Raw genomic sequence first — 21,643 nt, 5'->3', positions numbered from 1 at the left:
GTCCCGCATAATATGAAATTGGACATAAGAGACAATAAACAAAATCAATAGGACAGGAAAGTTTCCAAGCCAACAAACATCATCAATACACTGAAATAAATAGATTTAAAGATTCAAGTTGAAGCTACAAAACATTGAAATAGCTAGTGATTTAAAATGATGGTACCATTAATCAAACGGGAAAGAGTGTCTCAATGTATGGATAGACACGACAGCGTGAAGGGTGAGGTGAAGAATAAGCAAGATGTTTTGCTAAATCATAAAGCTTCTTAAAGGTGTTATCCTTAATGTTGTAGGAAATAATCATATTGGTGCCTACAAATAGTACCAGAAACACATCTCCTTCATCTTGCCCATCAATTAAAGTACACAGACACCTCATTCGTGACAATCATCTCCTTGGAAACAAAATCAACCATGGCGGTAAGATTCACCTGATACTTCAATGACCACTTGGAGTAATCACTTTCAATCTCAGAGACAAAGACATAAAATATGCTATCATAATTTCTATTGTACTCAAGAAGATGCAAATGACCTTTACACTCGGATAACAATAAATGACCCCTAAATCGCTTTGGTGGAGATGGCATTGGGCACAATCTTTCATTATCAACATCAAAGTATAACTGTTAATGATGGATTCTGCGCAACCCGGATCTGATCTAACTTCTTGGACAGAGAGAAGAAAAGGTGATCCTACAAGCACCGGTGTGTTACCGGTGGAGTAGGCTCCGACGAAGAAGTCAGTGTGCGAACTAATCTCTTAAGAGAAATCAAGAACTTGAGTTAGGGTTTTTTGCGTACCTCCAAACGTTGATTACCCCGCCTTTTTTATAGGGCTTAGGTTAAGATGTCACGTAGAATTACTTTATTGTAATCTGTAGACTTAATCCTCATTGTAATCTTTAATCCTTATCACAATCTTTAATCCTTATCGTAATCTGTAAAGCCTATCTCAATCTGTAATCCTTATCGTAATCTACAGAGCCTATCTCAATAGTGCGTTAATTTAGCAATCTTCCCTTAATTATGGATATTTAAATTATACATCCATCAGTTGCCCCCCGTTTCGGAGGATTGCTTGTCAAACCACCGGAACGTTAATTCCAAAATATCACACAATAATATATAGTTAGAATTGCAGAGCCTTGTCCATTAGCCTGACTTATATTGTCATTTCGCGAATACAGTCGGGGGTCATAGTATCACATTGGCAGCTCGTATATGTGGCAAGCTCGTATATTTATCGTATATTGGCAAGCTTGTATATTTGTCGTAGTGCCACATTGGCAGCTCGTATATGTGGCAAGCTGCCATGCTGGTAGTCTACCGTTATGTGGCAAGCTGCCATGCCATGCTGCCGTGGCAAGCTGTCCTACTGGCATGCTGCTGTTATTTGGCAGGTTGCCCTGCTGGCATGCTGCCGTTATTTGGCAAGCTGCCCTGCCAGCATGCTGCCGTTATTTGGCAAGCTGCCCTGCTGACATGCTGTCTTTATTTGGCAAGCTGTCATGCTGGCATGCTGCCTTTATTTGGCAGGCATGCTGTTTTTATTTGGCAAGCTGCCCTGCTAGCATGCTGCCTTTATTTGGCAAGCTGTTATGCTAGCATGCTGCCGTTATTTGGCAAGCTGCCCTGCCAGCATGCTGCCGTTATTTGGCAAGCTGCCCTGCTGACATGCTACCTTTATTTGGCAAGCTGTCATGCTGGCATACTGCCTTTATTTGGTAAGCTGCCTTGCTGGCATACTGCCTTTATTTGGCAAGTTGCCCTGCTGGCATGCTGCCTTTATTTGGCAAGTTGCCTTGCTGGCATGCTCCCATTATTTGGTAAGCTACCCTGTTGGCATGCTGCCTTTATTTGGCAAGCTGCCCTGCTGGCATGCTACCGTTATTTTATATTTGATTTTATTGACATCTTTAGTCGGCTCGTCCCTTTAATAAGGAAAGTAGATTAAGACGAGTTTCACGTAGCTCGTAATAAGGTAAGTAGATGAATACGAGTTTCACTCAGCTCACCCTTTAACAGGGGAAGTAGATTACTATGAGCTTTACCCAGCTCACCTTTTAACGAGGGAAGTAGATTACTATGAGCTTCACTCAGCTCACCTTTTAACGAGGGAAGTAGATTACTACGAGCTTCACCCAGGTCACCTTTTAACAGGGGAAGTAGATTAATACGAGCTTCACCCAGGTCACCCTTTAACAGGGGAAGTAGATTACTGTGAGCTTCACTCAGCTCACTCTTTAACAAGGGAAGTAGTTAACCCCTCATCTTTTTATAAGGGAAGTAGATTACTATGAGCTTCACTCATCTCACCCTTTAACAAGGGAAGTAGATTAATACGAGCTTTACCCAGGTCACCTTTTAATAGGGGGAGTAGATTACTATGAGCTTCACTCAGCTCACCCTTTAACAAGGGAAGTAGTTAACCCCTCATCTTTTTATGAATGAAGTAGATTACTAGGAGCTTCACTCATCTCACCCTTTAACAAGGGAAGTAGATTAATACGAGTTTCACCCAGGTCACCCTTTAACAGGGGAAGTAGATTAATATGAGCTTCACTCAGCTCACCCTTTAACAAGGGAAGTAGTTAACCCCTTATTTTTTTACGAGGGAAGAAGATGAAGCTGACCCTTCATTCTTTTAAGGGGGAAAGAGGTGTGGTCTTGACATGGGAGTCATCTCCTCTGATGGTTGTCTCGGGATGTTGGCAAATCGTTGACACTTGTCGTACTTTTTAACGAAGTCAAGTGCATCTTTCTGCATGGTAGGCCAATAGTATCCTAGTCGGATGGCCTTGTTAGCAAATGACCTACCCCCAACATGGTTTCCACAAACTCCTAGGTGGATCTCCCTTAAAATGTAGTCAACTTCCTCGCTAGAAACGCATCGTAAATACGGTATGGAGAAGCTTCTCTTGTAGAGCACCCCTTTGATAAGCGTATACCTAGCTGCCCGCATCTTGACCTTTCGAGCTTCTGCTCGGTCTGTTGGTAGCACCCCACCCTTGATATATCTGATGATAGGATCTGCCCATTCCACACTCAATATCGCTTGTTGCACTTCAATTTGTCTCTCCTGAGATATAGATGGTTCTTCCAAATATTCCAGTGGTATATTCTTATTGATCTCAGGTTCAATGCAGTAGCTAGCCGGGCTAAAGTGTCTGCTTTCCCATTCTCTTCTCGTGGTATTTGATGAATTGAGAATCTTTGGAAGTGATTCTTTAATTCCTTTACCTTTTGTAGGTAACTCTTCATCTTCTCGTCTCGTGCCTCATATTCCGCTTGAACTTGTCCAGCGACCAGCTCGGAGTCGGTGTACATATTTAATTGCTCAACCCCTAGGGCATTTGCCACTTTTAATCCTACTATCAAGGCTTCGTACTCTGCTTTGTTGTTGGTTGCTTTGAAACCAAACCGAAGTGCATATTGTACACTTTCTCCCTCTGGGGAGACAAGAACAAGCCCGGCTCCGCTAACCTGAACATTAGATGACCCATCCACGAACAAGTCCCAGACTACTTCTGGGCCCATCTGCTCACTTAAACCTGGTTCTGTCAAAAATTGGGGTTGTTTCTCCTCTTCTGGAGGGGTAAATTCAGCTAAGAAATCAGCCAACACCTGAGCCTTTACTGCTGTTCTTGGCTTATACTGAATGTCGAACTCTTTTAACTCTACTGACCACTTCATCAGTCGACCAGAGCTTTCTGGCTTGTGTAGGACCTGTCGAAGGGGTTGATCTATTAGGACCACTATCGTATGCGCTTGAAAGTATGGTCTCAGTTTCCTGGCGGACACAATTAAAGCAAAGGCCAACTGTTCCATCCTTGGATATCTTTCCTCCACACCCCTAAGTGCTCTGCTCACGAAGTATACTGGCCTTTGGACCCCTTTTTCTTCTCGTATCAGAGCTGAACTGACAACTGTCGTGGAGATTGCAAGTTATATGTATAGTTCCTCTCCCGGTATGGTTCGAGACACTAGTGGGGGAGAACTAAGGTATTGCTTTAGTTCTTTGAACGCCTGCTGATAAACGCCGAATATTGCATATTCAAGCGCCCTTAATTGCATTATTTAAGTCCATTGTTTGCTTATATTATGTAGATTACTTTCATTTGCATGTTTTTGTATATTTTCAGGTCCATTGACCAAAAAGAAGCAAGAAGGATGCTTTGTGGAGTTTTAGCCATCAAAAGGCACAAGGCTGAATTTCTGGTAGTAGTAGATTCTGAACTTTGATCGCCATTTTGACCTTGAAAACTTGAGAACTGGACTTCTATCATAACATGACATATTTAGAGCTCTGAATCAGCTTTCCAAATCTTCAAGTGGTTCATCATTCAGAGTTCAGAGCAGAGAGTTATGATCTTCTTATCATAGGTGCTCAGAACTACCTGGCAGCAATAAAGTTCTGCCTTGTTCTTCAATTTCAACCAAATAGACTTGAGAATTGGATCTCTACCAAAACATAAAGTTTTTAGAGCTCTGAATTAACTTTCCAAATCTTCAAATGGTTCATTATTCGGAGTTTGGAGCGCAAAGTTATGGCCATTTTACCAAAGTAGGTCTTGGCGGAGCAAGGCAAGAATGGAGCATTCTGCTCCAATTTCGAGTGCTCGAACCCTTATTGCGAGTGCTTGAAATTGGGGCAGAATTGCATCAGGAAATGGCCCATTTTCAGCCACTTGCATCTTGGGTTCCTCAATTCTAATTTTCCTCTTTAATGGTTGGTTAGAGATGTTGGTTAGTGGGGGTTTTTAGAGCCTTATCTATACAAGAGAAGAGAAGGGAGGCGACACAGGATTAAAAAGCTTCATTTTACAAGATAGAGGAGGGAGAGGAGAGAAAGAAGGAAGTGTTCTTCAAGAAAAAAGAGGGGAGCACGAAAATGGAGTTGGAGGCCTTGCTTCTTCCTTCATTTAGAGCTACCATGGGTAACTAACTCTTCTTTTAGGGAGGTGATGAAGGCCCTCCCTTGTAAGCATGTCCTAGGGTAGTCTATTTTGGGGGATTGCAATGTATATTTCTATAGTCTTTTTCATAACTAAGAGCCTTTCATTTGTTGCAATGAATGTTTATATATGTATGGTTGATTTCTTCAAGTTCATTATCTTGATTGTTAGGTGATGTCTTGTATGAATCTTATTGCTTGAGTTTTCATGGTGAGAATGGGAACAAGGTTATGAAATGGTTTCATGGCATGTTGATAGGTGACTTTTATAGACCATTGCTTAGGAAATCCTTTGATGGTGTATGCTTAATCTCTAGCTCCATGTGCTTCATCATTTTGTCAAGAACTTGATAGTCTTTCATTTAAGTAAATGTGTATAAGCTACACCTTAGTTAGGTAGTCTAAGCATGTTTACCCTTTTGATAGATTATACTTGTTTGAGACTTAACGTACTTCTTGATCAATTACATGGCAACCATGTGTTTTTATGTAATTCTTGACCATTATATGTTATTTTTCCCCTTAATTAGTTCTAATCTAGCATGTGTATAGGGATGGAGACGGATTCATCTCCCTAGTCTTCTCTACTTGCATTTCACCTCTTTACATTCCTTGCAATTTATTGTTTTATGCACTCCTAATTTCCTAGTTTAGTGACTATCAAACAAACCCTTATTACCCCTTATCATTCTAAGAACAATTCTAGACTCTTAGGTTGCCATAGACTAGCGCAGTCCCAGTGGTTCGACTTACCCAACCAATAGCCCTATTTTACAATGATTCGTGCTAGCCCTTAATTCCAAAAATTGATCGGTTGATCAACTATAAATCAACCTTCGCAATAGCACAAATCATTGTAAAATAGGGCTATTGGTCGGGTAAGTCAAACCACTGGGACTGCGCTAGTCTATGGCAACCTAAGAGTCTAGAATTTTTCTTAGAATGATAAGGGATAATAAGGGTTTGTTTGATAATTACTAAACTAGGAAATTAGGAGTGCATAAAACAATAAATTGCAAGGAATGTAAAGAGGTGAAATGCAAGTAGAGAAGACTAGGGAGATGAATCCGTCTCCATCCCTATACACATGCTAGATTAGAACTAATTAAGGAGAAAAATAACATATAATGGTTAAGAATTACATAACAACATATGGTTGCCATGTAATTGATCAAGAAGTACATTAAGTCTCAAACAAGTATAATCTATCAAAAGGGTAAACATGCTTAGACTACCTAACTAAGGTGTAGCTTATACACATTTACTTAAATGAAAGACTATCAAGTTCTTGACAAAATGATGAAGCACATGGAGCTAGAGATTAAGCATACACCATCAAAGGATTTCCTAAGCAATGGTCTATCAAAGTCACCTATCAACATGCCATGAAACCATTTCATAACCTTGTTCCCATTCTCACCATGAAAACTCAAGCAATAAGATTCATACAAGACATCACCTAACAATCAAGATAATGAACTTGAAGAAATCAACCATACATATATAAACATTCATTACAACAAATGAAAGGCTCTTAGTTATGAAAAAGACTATAGAAATATACATTACAATCCCCCAAAATAGACTACCCTAGGACATGCTTACAAGGGAGGGACTTCATCACCTCCCTAGAGGAAGAGTTAGTTACTCATGGTAGCTCTAGATGAAGGAAGAAGCAAGGCCTACAACTCCATTTTTGTGCTCCCCTCTTTTTGCTTGAAGAACACTTCCTTCTTTCTCTCCTCTCCCTCCTCTATCTTGTAAAATAAAGCTTTTTAATCCTGTGTCGCCTCCCTTTTCTTCTGTTGTATAGATAAGGCTCTAAAAACCCCCACCAACCAACATCTCCAACCAACCATTAAAGAGGAAAATTAGAATTGAGGAACCCAAGATGCAAGTGGCTGAAAATGGGCCATTTCCGGATGCAATTCTGCCCCAATTTCGAGCACTCGCAATAAGGGCTCGAGCACTCGAAATTGGAACAGAATGCTCCATTCTTGCCTTGCTTCGCCCGGACCTACTTTGGTAAAACGGCCATAACTTTGCGTTCTAAACTCCGAATGATGAATTGTTTGAAGATTTGGAAAGCTAATTTAGAGCTCTAAAAACTTTATGTTTTTATAGAGATCCAATTCTCAATTCTGGTTGGTCAAAATTGAAGAACAAGGCAGAACTTCATTGCTGCCAGGCAGTTCTGAGCACCTATGATAAGAAGATCATAACTCTCTGCTCCGAACTCCGAATGATGAACCACTTGAAGATTTGGAAAGATGATTCAGAGCTCTAAATATGTCATGTTATGATGGAAGTCCAGTTCTTAAGTTTTCAAGGTCAAAATGGTGAGCAAAGTTCAGGATCTACTACTGCCAGAAATTCAGCCTTGTGCCTTTTGATGGCCAAAACTCCACAGAGCATCCTTCTTGCTTCTTTTTGGCCAATGGACCTGAAAATATACAAAAACATGCAAATGAAAGTAATCTACATAATATAAGCAAATAATGGACTTAAATAATGCAATTAAGGGCGCTTGAATATGCAATATTCGGCGCTTATCACACCCCCAAACTTACATTTTGCTAGTCCCTTAGCAAAACTAGAAAGAAAATACTTAATGAAATGACAATAAATCTCCTCTTTCGTGAGAGCGACGGTTGCATTTAGCATATGCAACAAGCCTTTTAAACCCCTAGGCATCCCTAGAGGATGAGTGAAGTCTCGTGAGGGTTTAACAGAAATGATACCCACAAACATCAACATGGAGCGTGAAGATGCACGAAGCTCATTTGAAAACTTAGAATATAAAGAACACTGGAGATGGAATAATTATGAAGACTACCTTGTGTATATGAAGCATTGATAGAACAAAATAGTTATTCAAGTTTCAACTTTTATGCATTAGTATCATAGTCTATATAAATACTTCAATTGTCATATCTATAATAGAAATCATCTCAAGCTTCAGTGAAAGTGGATTGGATTCTCAACATGCGGCTTTTACTTTCTTTTCCAATTCCAAGGCACAAGTTTTCAAATCACTGAATTCCCTTTTAAATGAAGTCCCTAAGGCATGAATTTATTACAGAACAAAGCTGACAATTTATTGTTACTCAGAAGTGAAACATAGAATGGTTGTGCAATGCTGAAATCCTTTAAGCTTTCTAACCAACCTATGTAGCAAGCGTTAGGCCAACAGCTCCCAAACCAGATGGCTTTAGGGTGTTAAATGAAGAGACACTCCAAAGGGCTTAATAGCTCAAGTTAGAAAGGTTACGAACTCCAGCGAACCATGCTTATTACAATTTTTTTGAATGACCATGCATTATTTAAGTCCTTTAAGCTTTCTAATCAACCCCTGTAGTAAGCGTTAGGCCAACAACTCCCAAACCAGACGGCTTTAGGGTGCTAAGTGTAAAGACACTCCTAGGGCTTAATAGCTCGAGTTGGAAAGGCTACGAACGTCAACTGGTCATTATTTTCTTTCTTTCTCAGTGTTTTTTTTTTATTATTTTATTATTATTTTTTTTAATAGATACATGCCAAAGGTATCCATCTGTCAGGTTCATCAAATCAGATTAACTAGGCCAAGGTTAAGGTCAATCAAGTTGCATGCCTCACAGTTAAGTTTCCAATGTGCATCTGTGTATTGTGAAGCATGGAAGAGAATGATACTTGAAGATAATCTAATTGAAGCATTTATACAAACCTTTTTGAATCCATATGTTCATTTCAGATTTTTCTCAATTCAAAACTATCATTTACCTTTATACACAAAGTATTCAATACATGCTTTAATCTCCAACAAATTCCAAAATTCCAAAATCATTGCTTTCATTTTTTTTTTTTTTTTTTTAATTTTCAATTTTATACAAATCTATTTGAACAAAATAGCAAATGCAAATACTCTACAATATACAATATCGTACACTATACCCCCAAACTTGAATGTCACATTGTCCTCAATGTGAGAAGACAAGTAAATGAAAATAAGAACAGAGAGGGTTAAAGAACAATAATACCAAGTGGAGTGACGAAGGCGAAGATGGTCAGCTATGTGAGTGCGCAATTGCGTCCCCCAAACTTGGACAGGAAAACCTATCGAAACACAACTACTATACACAAATGAAAGCATAGGTATCATAAGAAAAATCAAAACATAAATAAGAATACAAATATGAATGTTAAAGAAAGACAAAAATCTATACAATTTTTTTTTTTTTTTTTTTAGTATAGTTAGTATTAAGTGTAAATATATATATATATATATATATATATATATATAGTAATATTACTATTATTATTATTATTTATATATATATATACATATATATATATATATATTTTTTTTATTGTTTTTTGAAGCATGCATGAGGGTGGTTTGTTGCCGAGGGGGTTAGAGGAAGAGGGTGGTTGAGGGGTGGTGAGGTGAGGTGGTTTGCTGCATGGTGGGTTGTGGGTGTAGTGCTGAGAGGGAGATGGTTGATGGAGGAGAAGGTGATGCATGGTTTTGCATGGCATGAGGGTGAGAGAGAGAGATGCCGAGAGGTAGAAGAAGAAGGTTGATGGGGTGATGGGGTGGGATGTGGTTTGTCGAGAGATGTGGCATTGTATGGTGAGGGTGGTTGTGGGTGTAGGTCTGTATGGTGGTGAGGTGAGGGGTTGGGTGGTTGTGAGTTGGGCATGCAGGGTCGTGGAAATGGTGTGCATGAGTGGGGTTGCATAGTAGTGCCGAGAGAGAGAGAGAGTTGGTTTGGATGATGGTAAGTTGAGGGGTGAGGGTGGTAGTGAGTGAGGAGTTTGCATGGATGGGTTGGTTTGTGCTGTGAATGGTGGAAGATGCCGAGAGATGTGTGCATACAGGAGGGGTGCCCGAGCATGGTGGTGTTGGGTTGTGGGTTTGGTTGGTTGATGTTGGGGTTGAGAGGAAGGATGGTGGAAGAGAGAGAAGTTGGTTTGCATGGTTGGCTGCGAGAGGTTGGTTTGTGGTTGATGGGGTGGTGTTGAAATGCATGCATGGTTTATGGAGATGAGGTTGTGGGGTTGGTGTTTTGGGTTGCAGAGAGATATGCTGAGAGTGGTTGGTTTGGGGAATGAAGGTTGATGCAGGGAAGGAAGTTGGTTTGGTGTTGAGAAGATGGGCTGCAGAGATGCCGAGAGGGTGGGGAAGGTTTGTGGGTTATGGGAGTTGGTTGCTTGGGGGTGGTGTGTGCATGGTGTTGAGGGGGTGGTTGTGCTGTGGAGAGAGAAAAATGAGATGAGGAAGGTTGGTTTGGTGTTTGATGCCGAGGGAATGAAGTGGTGGGTTGCTTGTGTTGGGAAGTTGGCTTGTGTTGCATGAGGATTGCATGAGGATGCCGAGAGGTTGCTTGGGTTGCTTGTGCCGAGGGAAATGAGGTGGTGGGTTGCTTGTGTTGGGAAGTTGGCTTGTGTTGGGGTTGGATGGTTGTTGGTTTGTTAGTGAGAGAGAAAGAGAAAGGTTGGATGGAGGATGGCTGAGATGATAAGAGAGAGTGAATTGGGTTGATGCTTGGATCACACTTGAGCACTCAAAATGGGACTTCGAGTGCTCGAAGTCTTGGCAGTGAGATTGAGAGAGGTTAGTATGGGATGGAGCAAAATTCGAGCACGCCAAAGAGGAAGCTGGAATGCTCGAGCTTGGGGCAGAGAGATTGGCCAAGATGTGGGATGGAGGTTCGAGCACTCGAAATTGGGATTCGAGGGCTCGAAATGGAGGCAGTAGCTGCGGGATGTTGGTGTGGTAATTTGGAGCAATCTGAATGGATTTAGAGTGCTCCAAAATTAGGCAGTGAGCTTGGGGTGAGATTGGTTCATAATTGGAGCACTCTAAAATGGAAGCTAGAGTGCTCTAAATGAAGGCAGTGTCCTCGGCAAGTTGGTGTGGTAATTTGGAGCAATCCAAATGGAAGCTAGAGTGCTCCAAAAATGGGCAGTGAGCTTGGGATTGATGGTGATCATTCGAGCACTAGAATCTTGGCCCAGTGAGCATTTTGAATGGATGCAATTGCTGAAACAAATGTGTCAAACTTTGCAACATCTTGCTAATGCATGAATCAAATTGGAAAAATTTTCAAAATGCAACACATTTCCAATGCATGGATGAATGTAGAAATTTTTTTAAAACTTGCAATGTCAATCCAATGCATGGATTAATTTTTGAAAATTCTTCAAACTTTGCAATTGTGCGCCAATGCTTGGATGAATTTAGAAAATTTTTAAACTTGGCAACTTTTCTCTAATGCATGGATAATTTTTCAAACTTGCAAATTCAGTCCGTTCCAATGCATGGGTGGAAAATTTTTGGAAAAATTGTCAAACTTTGCATTTCATCTCCAATGCATGGAAAATTTTGAGAAAATTTTCAAACCTTGCAGCTTCTCTCTAATGCATGGAGAATTTTGAGAAAATTTCCAACTTGTGCATTAAAAATGAGAAAATATGCACATGAGAAGCATTCCCAAGATCCGATGAAATTGCTAGGAAGCGATGGAAATTTTCGGGAATGAAAATTAGGGCTGAGAAGGTCTAAGAAGCCAGTCTAAAATTGCGGAACACAACTGAAGACCATTTCAGAAAAATCAAATTTTTGGCTTTTCGAAACCATTTCCCAGAAAATTTCAAGGCACGAGCAATTTGAGAAGGTAGGGAAACTTGGAACATCGAAAGAATTTATTCCCTTGCTTTGCTAAATTTAATGTCGATAGCTAGATGAAGTTAGAGCAGGCACTAATCCTCAAAAATCTCGATAGCTAGACACACCGAGATCAAGTTAGTCCTCCTTACCCTATACCATGTCTCTCTAGAGATTCAAGCTTCCCTATGTAAAGAAGTTCTTTTGGAAGCAGAAGGAAAAGAGCTTGAAGACAAAAGTTGGAAAGAGGTAATGGAAAGACCTCAATCCACTCTTCATCCTCAATGAAGAACTTTGGATTATTTAGGGGCTGATTTGGATGAGGGAAAGGTGGATCAAATGAAGGCACATCAAGCAAAGACTTGTGAAGGGCCATATTGAGCACGGGTATGCTCGACCAATTATCCTTCAGAATTTCAACATCCTCCTCACACTTATCCGGCGGCTCAGGCTCAATAGCTTGAGATAACTCAAGTGAAGGAATGAGAGGAGGTGCAAGCTCCCAAGAGAGGGATATATTTGATGTTGCCCAAGGAAGAGAGTGAATGGGTGGAGGAATATTAAACAAAGTATTTACCTCCCAAATAGACTTATCAACATCAAAATCCTCATAATTGAAATGAGCTAAGCAAGCTTTTAGAGGATCCTCCATTAAAGGAGGTGCATCAACTAAAGGATTTTGTAGGGGCTGTTTGGGAGTAGGGTAGACAATCTCTACATCATTATTTTTCCCATTTTGAACCACAATTGTTTCATTTTGATGTGGGGCAACAATTTGATCTTTAACCACCATTTCATCATTTTCACATGTAATAACCACTTGATCATTCTCATGATGAAAGTTATTAGGAGTAATCTCATCATTCATAGAATTTTCTTTTGGATTGGCCATAAATTCAAATGAAAATGTTTACTCCTCTTCATGATTTTTAGCATTAATCCTTTGTTGAATTTGAGATATTTGGTCATCTATCATTGCACTAACTTGGGACTGGTGATATGGTACCACTTGATTGATAGACTCTACTGTGGATTGCATGCTAGCAAGGGAAGCCAATAGTTGATTGTTGGAGTCCATGATGGACTCCATCATTTCTTTGTTGTTATTGGCAATCACTTCTTCAAATGGAGAGGGTGTTTGAAATGAGGGCTGAACATGATGATCATGGGGCTGAAAATTGGTTTGGAAATGTTGCTCATGAGATTGTGGGGCTGAATTTCCTATGTCACGCCACAAGAAGTTTTGTTGATCTCCCCAACCCGAGTTATAACCATTGAAGTATGGATCACTACCCGGTTCAAAGAAATTTTCATTTGGTTGCTCTAGATAGAAGTCCGAGAATTGTCTCGTTGGAAGACATTCTCTTGTATAATGTGTATGACTAGAGCAAAAGGCACAAAACTCATGTGGTGTGTAGAATTGAGTTGGGAGATAATTATTATCCATCTAGGAGTAATTCAACAACACACAAAGCAATCAACACAACACTTCATCACCATAACCTCCACATATGATATTCCCTTTCTCCTCAATTATCAAGACAAAAATTAAATTGGCCACGACAAGGACTGATGCTTGAACACGAAATTTAAACAGGATAAGAGCCTCAACAAGGGCTTCACAACTAAACTAAAACTAAATTTAACACATGCACAATATTCACAACTCGAAACTAGAAGTCACGAGACTTACCTGGAGTCCTCTAGACTTACAATTTGCTAGCATTCCCACGGCGAGCTTTGAGTCCCTAGAATCTTACAACACTTAAAACACAAAGATGGTCAAAATACACAAGGAATATTCACAAGACACAATATTCACAATCAAACTAAAATTAACCTTAGAACTTTGGTCGCTAAATTGTTTGCAGTCCCCGGCAACGGCGCAAAAAATTGATCGGTTGATCAACTATACATCAACCTTCGCAATAACACGAATCATTGTAAAATAGGGCTATTGGTCGGATAAGTCGAACCACTAGGACTGCGCTAGTCTAATACTATGATACCCCTCGGATCCGAGACACGAGTTGATCAGGCCCAGGCCCAAACCCGAGGGAATATCAAATAATTAATATTTTATAACGAACACGGAATACAAAATGAATTAAGAAATGAAAGTTTAAAGCTGAAAAGAAAACTAAAAGATAATCCTTAAAAATGAAATACTTAAATTTGATAAACTAAATATCCATAACTTGAACAACTCGGGAATCCATCTCTAGTGGACCCCTAATAAAAATCTCACACTGAATGAAAGTAAAATGAAAGATAACATCCAAATCCAAGATCTGGAAAGAAATCCTACATCGTCGGTAGAATGGAAGATCGTCTCTGCTCAGCACGAATAAGCTCAAGCCTGGAACTGACGTACACCTGAAAAATAGGAGTGGGTCAGGCCCACGAACAAATCTATCCTACTACAATCCACGCAGAGACTCGATACGCATGTACATACTAAATAGTTCAACAATAACTAATAATCCGTACCTAAATATATCCACACTACTGGACTCTCGCTAGGCCATGAAGGGGGTCTCAACCTGGATAGAAGGCATCACACAATACACACTTGAGTGGGCAAGAGTACCTAAACCTAAACAGGGTATACCTCAACCTTCATAGTCAGCTACACATCCAACTGCATATACGCACCCTAACCGTCGACACTGAGACTCAAGCTCATGACACGGTAACATAAAAATATATCTAAACTCCGTTTCTAACCATCCACAAGAAATCCAGTAAGTCACTCGGCGTATTCAACCGTACCGACTTATATATATAAGGAGGATTGTATTTTATAACCCGTGCCCTTACTCCAAAATAGGTAGGACCTAGCAATTTGAGCTAATCCAAACTTAGTATGTCACCGTCCCATACCGGTACATACAATCCAATCCGTCCAATAGTTGATAAAGCATATACAAGTACATAACAATATCAACGAGTCCATATCAAGCATATCAGAATGTATTAACAACCGTTCTTGAATAGTCCCAACAAATTGATTAACATTGGAAACATAAATATCAATATTAATTACTCTATTCCACACATTTAAATAATTTACAAATGCAAAACCAACAATTCCAACCTAACCATGTTAGAATAGATTAACCATCATGCTTTAATAAATCCAACCATTGATTAAGTACTAACAGTATCAGTGTCAAAACCCACAGTTCCAAACTAAGCACATTAAAGTATACTAGAAAAACATGCTTAATTAATCCAACAATAAGCCGTTACCTGATCACCCACAGGACTGTGTCTGTAAATATAAGTTTATTCCCGGTATCCATACTTAACAGAGCTTAAACAAATGTTATAATATTTATTTCCATGGCATGCATAATAAATCTAGACAATTTATCATACTGTTAAGCTCCTATTCAACAAAATTGACGAATTAAATGTTAAGTTTAATCATCAATTAATCTTTAGCAAAAATACAGATTCCTTGTATGTAGGTATACTCTAAGAATTTGCAATTAGCAGTGCACAAACTCTCACAAGAAATTTTACATTATAATCTGGAAGTTAGAAACTCCAAACCCACACAAGTCTACAAGACATTCGTAATTAACTCCATGTAATCCTAATGATTAATGCTTTGTGTCCAATTCTATGTTAATCTGATCTTTGCATATTTATGTTTACTCTAGACCACTCCTAAACCATCCATTACAGTATTCATTCTCCACTAAAACATATTAAAACAATCACTAGGAAGCCTAATCACTGAAAATTGGAAAAACAACCAACAGAACCAAAAACCCACGAACAAACAACCTGGAGCCGGCTCCAGAATATTGGAGCCGCCTCCAATGGCCCTGGAGCCGGCTCCTAGACCATTGGAGCCGCCTCCAATCCAAGGAGAGCCGGCTCCAATCCAATAGGAGCCGGCTCTCTCCCTCCTCTTCTTCGTGTTCTCCTCTCCAGTCGTCGTTTACGCCTCCGACACTTCACAGTTTAGGTTTTCAGAGAGTTTAACTTAATCCCAGAAGATTCCAACCCTTAATTCAATCCTTATTATGCTACTAATATGGATTAAACCAAGAATTAACAAGAAAGTTCAAAGTTAACCAGTTTAACAATTTTAAAACAAATTCAGTTTCAGTTAAACTCTAAACATGAAACAGATAACGTTTTTATTTTTAAACATGTAATTCATCCTGGAACTATTGAGTATGCAAAGAACACGAGTATAAGGGAGAGAGTAAGGTTAGAACTTGCCTTTGAGATCTTTGTCCAAAAATCTCTACGCCGTCTCTAAAGGTCCGACGAAAACCAACGTGAACCCTCTCTGTTCTTCCTTTGTCTCCACAGTCGTATACTTGGTTTTGTTATGTTTCTCAAACCCTAACCAAACATCTAACATATATTTATAGGATTTTACTAAACCCTAAATTAATTCAAGCCCCAACTGAAATCCTAACCGGCCCATCCAACATACTGAGAAACCTACGACGGCTTACAAACTGATTAAAAATAAAACCCTACTTATTAAATCAAGACAATTACCAATTTAACCCTAATTATTAAATCAAGACAATTACCAATTTAAATTTACAATAAAGAATTAAATATAACACCATTACAATTAGACACATAACTAAACAATTAACTTAAATAATCACAATTATCACAATTAATGTAAATAATTCAAATAATTAATTAAACCAAAGAAAACAAATAAACCAACTAATTAATTCAAATAACACAAATAAGTCAAGTAAATCAAATAATTAAAAAGTCAATTAAAATATAATTCAAAACAATTAATGAACCAAAAACAATTAATGAACAGAAAACAATTAAACAAAATACCGAGACTATCCTTTTGAAAATTAGGGGTATTACATTCTTCCCCCCTAACAAAAGGAATTCCGTCCTCGGAATTCGCTCTTACCTTCTTCCAAAATTCCAGGAAACTGCGAGCGAATGGCATCTTCCCGTTCCCAAGTAGACTCAACCTCATTGTGATGACTCCACTGAACACGAACCAAAGGAATAACCTTATTACGAAGAATCTGATCTCGTCGGTCGACAATACGACACGGTGGCTCTAAATAAGTTGCATCCGGTTGCAACTCAATCTCCCCAACATCGATATGCTGATACCGATCCTCATCTCGCAGAAATTTCCGCAACATGGAAACATGAAACACGTTGTGAACGCGATCCAGAGTATCCGGAAGTGCCAACCGATAAGCGACGGCTCCAACTCGATCCGTAATCATGAATGGACCGACAAACCGCGGAGACAACTTCCCTTTCTTCCCAAAACGCATAACACCCTTCATAGGAGATACTTTAAGAAGAACCTGATCCCCAACCTGAAACTCCAAAGCACGAGTGCGACGATCAGCATAGCTCTTCTGCCTACTTTGGGCAGTACGCATGCGATCTCGAATAAGAGTAATCTTTTCAGAGGTATCCTTGATGAACTCAGGACCTAAGAATCGATTCTCTCCAACCTCCATCCAACAAACAGGTGATCGACACGGTCGACCGTATAACGCCTCAAAAGGTGCCATCCCAATAGTCTTCTGGAAACTATTGTTATAAGCAAACTCCACAAGTGGCAAATATTCCTCCCAGTGGCCCTTGAAATCCAGAACACACGACCGAAGCATATCTTCCATAATCTGATTCACCCTCTCAGTCTGTCCGTCAGTCTGAGGATGATAAGCAGTACTAAGGTGTAACTCCGTACCTAAAGCCTGCTGAAAACTCTTCCAAAATCCAGATACAAAGCTCGAATCCCTGTCCGATATAATAGACAATGGAATGCCATGCAGCTTCACAATCTCTGAAATGTAAAGCCTCGCCAACTGCTCTGAAGTGTAGTCAGTGCAAATAGGCAAGAAATGAGCTGACTTGGTCAACCTATCCACAATGACCCATATGGAATTATGCCCCTTGAAAGAATTTGGCAACCCTTCCACAAAATCCATAGATATGCTCTCCCATTTCCACTCCGGAATTGGTAGTGACTGTAGAGCTCCTGGCGGCCTCTGATGATCAATCTTAACCATCTGACAAGTACTACACTGAGAAACAAAAAGAGCAATGTCCCTCTTCATACCTGCCCACCAAAACTTTCATTTCATATCCTGATACATCTTATCGCCTCCTGGATGAACAGAGAACTCAGAGTGGTGAGTCTCAGTCATCACATCCTTCCTCAAATTATCAGCAGAAGGTACCACTAACCGTCCCTTGTACCTTAAACCTCCATCAGCCCCAACATAGTAGAATGAAACCTCTCCAGAAGCTATCTCTGTGACCTTGTCAACACATTGCTGATCAATGAGTTGTGCTTGTAAAACCTTGCGAATGATGGAAGGTGTAACCACCATGCAAGCCATAAAAGCATCCGATAACTCATCCATACTCGTCAAAGCATTCCACTCAGTAGTGAATAGAGCAGAAAGACTACCAACAGGTCGACGACTGAGTGCATCCGCCACTATATTCGCTTTCCCTGGATGGTATTGTATAGAAAAATGATAGTCTTTTACAAACTCCAACCATCTGCGCTGTCTCATATTCAGCTCCCGCTGAGTGAACAAGTACTGCAGACTCTTGTGATCACTGAATAATCTGAAGGACTCACCCAACAGATAATGCCTCCAAATACGCAAGGCAAAGACCACTGCTGCCAATTCTAAATCATGTGTTGGATAATTAAGCTCATGAGGCTTAAGTTTCCGAGATCCATAAGAAATCGGTCGCTCCTCCTGCATTAATACACATCCAAGACCCTGCAACGATGCATCCGTGTAAACAAGATACTCTATCCCGCTCTGCGGAGTAGCCAGAACCGGTGCAGAAGTCAGCTTCCTTTTCAGCTCATCAAAAGCTCGCTGACAGTGTTCATCCCACACGAACTGTACACCCTTCTTGGTCAGATGAGTGAGTGGTCCTGCTATCTTGGAGAACCCCTGGATGAATCTCCTGTAATATCCTGCCAGACCGAGAAAACTCCGAATCTCTGTAGGTGATGTAGGCTGTCCCCACTCAACCACCGCCGAAACCTTGGCCGGATCCACTGCGATCCCCTTTTCTGACACCACGTGACCCAGAAATTTCACCTCCCGCTGCCAAAATTCATACTTCTCAAACTTGGCATATAACTGGTGTTCACGAAGCGTCTGCAAGACTATGCAAAGATGTCTAGCATGATCGTCTTCCGACCGAGAATAGATCAAGATGTCATCAATAAAGACAATAACAAACTGATCCAAATAAGCCCGGAAGACTTTATTCATTAAGTCCATGAACACTGCAGGTGCATTAGTCGTCCCAAACGGTAAAACACGAAACTCATAAGAACCATATCTCATGAGAAACGCTGTCTTAGGAACATCCTGCTCCCTAACCCTCAGCTGATGATACCCAGAACGCAGATCAATCTTGGAGAAGTATGTGGCTCCCCTTAACTGATCAAACAAGTCATCAATCCTGGGCAAAGGATACTTGTTACGAATCGTAACCTTGTTCAACTCCCTGTAATCTATACACAGACGAAGCGAACCATCCTTCTTCTTCACAAACAGAACCGGTGTTCCCCAAGGTGATGTACTCCTACGAATAAAACCCTGGCTGAGTAACTGCTGAATCTGATCCCTCAGCTCTCTCATCTCTACTGGTGCCATCCTATAGGGTGCCTTAGCAATAGGCGCAGTGCCTGGAGCTAAGTCTATCACAAAATCGATCTCGCGACTAGGTGGCAACCCTGGAATCTCCTGAAATACATCCGGGAAATCCTGTACAATCGGTATGTTAACCAATGACACAGTAATTCCCTCCTTATTTTCCTCCTCCACATGGAACAAATAGGTGCTACCGCCCCCTTTAGAACGTGGCATAGCTACTACATACATATCCTGACCAGGTATGGTAAAAATAATAGATCTATCAAAACAATCAACTTGGGCATGGTAGTGAGACAACCAATCCATCCCAAGTATCACGTCATAAGTGTGCATGTCCAGGACCAATAGATTGGCTAGAAATCTGAGTCTGCCAATATCTAGTGTCACAGGCCCATCACTCTCATGTATAATAGCTGTATCACCCAATGGTGTAGAAATACCCTGAGGTCTAGTGCATACCCTCGTCCCCATCCCAGATAAAACAACAAAAGTCCTAGCTACAAATGAGTGTGTAGCACCCGTATCAAATAAAACACGTCCAAGTAAACCATGGATAGGAAACTTACCCTCAATAATCTGAGGTGCCTGAACATCCTGTGGCTTGGGGTTATACACCCTGCCATAATGCAACTGCTGTGGTGCCTGTCCCTGAGTCTGCGGCGGTGCCGGTAAAGCCAGATGTGTCTGTCCCTGAATTCGTGGAACCTGTGAAGCTGGTAGAGGCACTGGTGCCCTCTGTCCCTGCTGCACATACTGTCCCTGTCCCTGTCCCTATCCTGCTTTAGGACACTGCCTGGTGGTATGACCATACTCTCCACAAGTGTAACAACTACCCTGGAAAGTACCAAATGGCCTCCTCTGTCGGTTAGCCTGTGGCTGACCCTGTCCTGCCTGTGGTCCCCCATTCTGTTGCCTTTGAATGGGTGCCCCATTCCGATGAGCATCTGAACCACCCTTGTGCTTCTTCCAAGGCTGTTGCCCTTGGAACTTGCCTTTGTCATTCTGCCGGTGACCATTGCCATTCCCCTTTTCAGCTGACTGATTTGTAGAGTCTTTATCTCCCCGCTTCTCACCACGAGCCTGTCTGATGTCCACAGTCAACTGATACTGTTGTAGAGCGGCATCTACCACCTGAGCATAGGTAGTATAGGCTGGACTACCTATAATAGCTCTCTTGATAGACCACATCAGTCCCTTGACAAAACTGTTGCGCTTCTTCTTCTCTGTATCCACCTCCTCCGGTGCAAAGAGAGACAAGCGTGTGAACTGCTGCTCATACTCCGCCACTGTCATGTTTCCCTGCTGCAGACTTAGAAACCCCAAAGGCACACTTGCTGGGGTTGAGTTTCATCTTATGCCTCCTAAGTACCTCGAAGGTCTCCTGCAGGTCAGTCAAATGGTCTTCAGCTTTTAAGCTTTTCACCAACATGTCATCAACATATACCTCCATGTTTCTACCAATTTGATGCTTAAACATTGCATTCACTAACCTTTGGTATGTTGCACCAGCGTTCTTGAGCCCAAACGGCATTACTTTGTAACAGTACAAACCTCTATAAGTGATGAAGGCCATTTTTTCTCTATCTGAGGTGTACATAGATATCTGGTTGTATCCAAAATATGCATCCATGAAACTTAATAGTTCGTATCCAGCTGTTCCCTCAACGAGCATATCGATTCTTGGGAGAGGAAAGCTGTCATTCGGGCAAGCTTTGTTAAGGTCGGTGAAATCCACATATAGCCTCCACTTTCCATTTGCCTTCTTCACTAAGACCACATTTTCCAGCCAGTCGGGGTAGTACACCTCATGAATAAAGTCGACTTTTAAGAGCTTTTTCACCTCTTCTGATATAGCCTGATTTCTTTCTGGAATGAAAGTACTCCTCTTTTGTCTGACAGGTTTAAAGTCAGGATTTACATTTAAGCGGTGCTCCATGATAGTGGGGTCTATACCCGGCATGTCTTCATGCAAATACGTCTCAATTCTTCTTGAGGAATTGAGTAAGTTCATCTTTGATACCTGGGGGGAGTAAAGACCCTATACTCACTTTTTTCTCGGGCTCACCATCACCAAGGATGACCTCTTCTAGCTCTTCTGTAGGTTCCGCTCTATGAAAGTCTGGTCTATCTTTCCCTTCCAGCCCTTCAATCGTAAATGCCTCTTGCGATTTTGTTTTTTGAGAGAGGCGACATAACATTCGCGAGCTATTGTTTGGTCCCCTCTTAGCTCTCTCCCATACCATATTCAGTTGGGAAACGCATCAGGAGATGGTAAGTGGACGTGATTGCTTTCATGGCATTCAATGTTGTCCTCCCCAAGATAAAATTATATGATGATAGGCAGTCCACCACTACAAAGTCCACCATTAC

General features: G+C 40.8%; 1 protein-coding gene across 1 annotated transcript; it reads right to left on the bottom strand.

The window, feature by feature from the left end:
• Positions 1-2,650: 2,650 nt before the first annotated feature.
• On the bottom strand, positions 2,651-21,233 carry LOC132310035 (uncharacterized). Its single transcript, XM_059808277.1, has 3 exons — positions 20,643-21,233; positions 3,247-3,732; positions 2,651-3,085 (listed from the first exon to the last, which is right to left on the bottom strand). The coding sequence occupies exons 1-3, from the start codon at positions 21,231-21,233 to the stop codon at positions 2,651-2,653; spliced, it is 1,512 nt and encodes a 503-aa protein (XP_059664260.1).
• Positions 21,234-21,643: the final 410 nt, after the last annotated feature.

Source organism: Cornus florida, unplaced genomic scaffold (assembly GCF_030987335.1).
Source record: "Cornus florida cultivar Cherokee Brave unplaced genomic scaffold, ASM3098733v1 CherokeeBrave_3.0.0_Hap2_Chr05, whole genome shotgun sequence".
NCBI classification, from domain to species: domain Eukaryota; kingdom Viridiplantae; phylum Streptophyta; class Magnoliopsida; order Cornales; family Cornaceae; genus Cornus; species Cornus florida.
The sequence above is the reverse complement of the archived record's forward strand: the minus strand, read 5'-3'. Positions and strand labels throughout refer to the sequence as shown.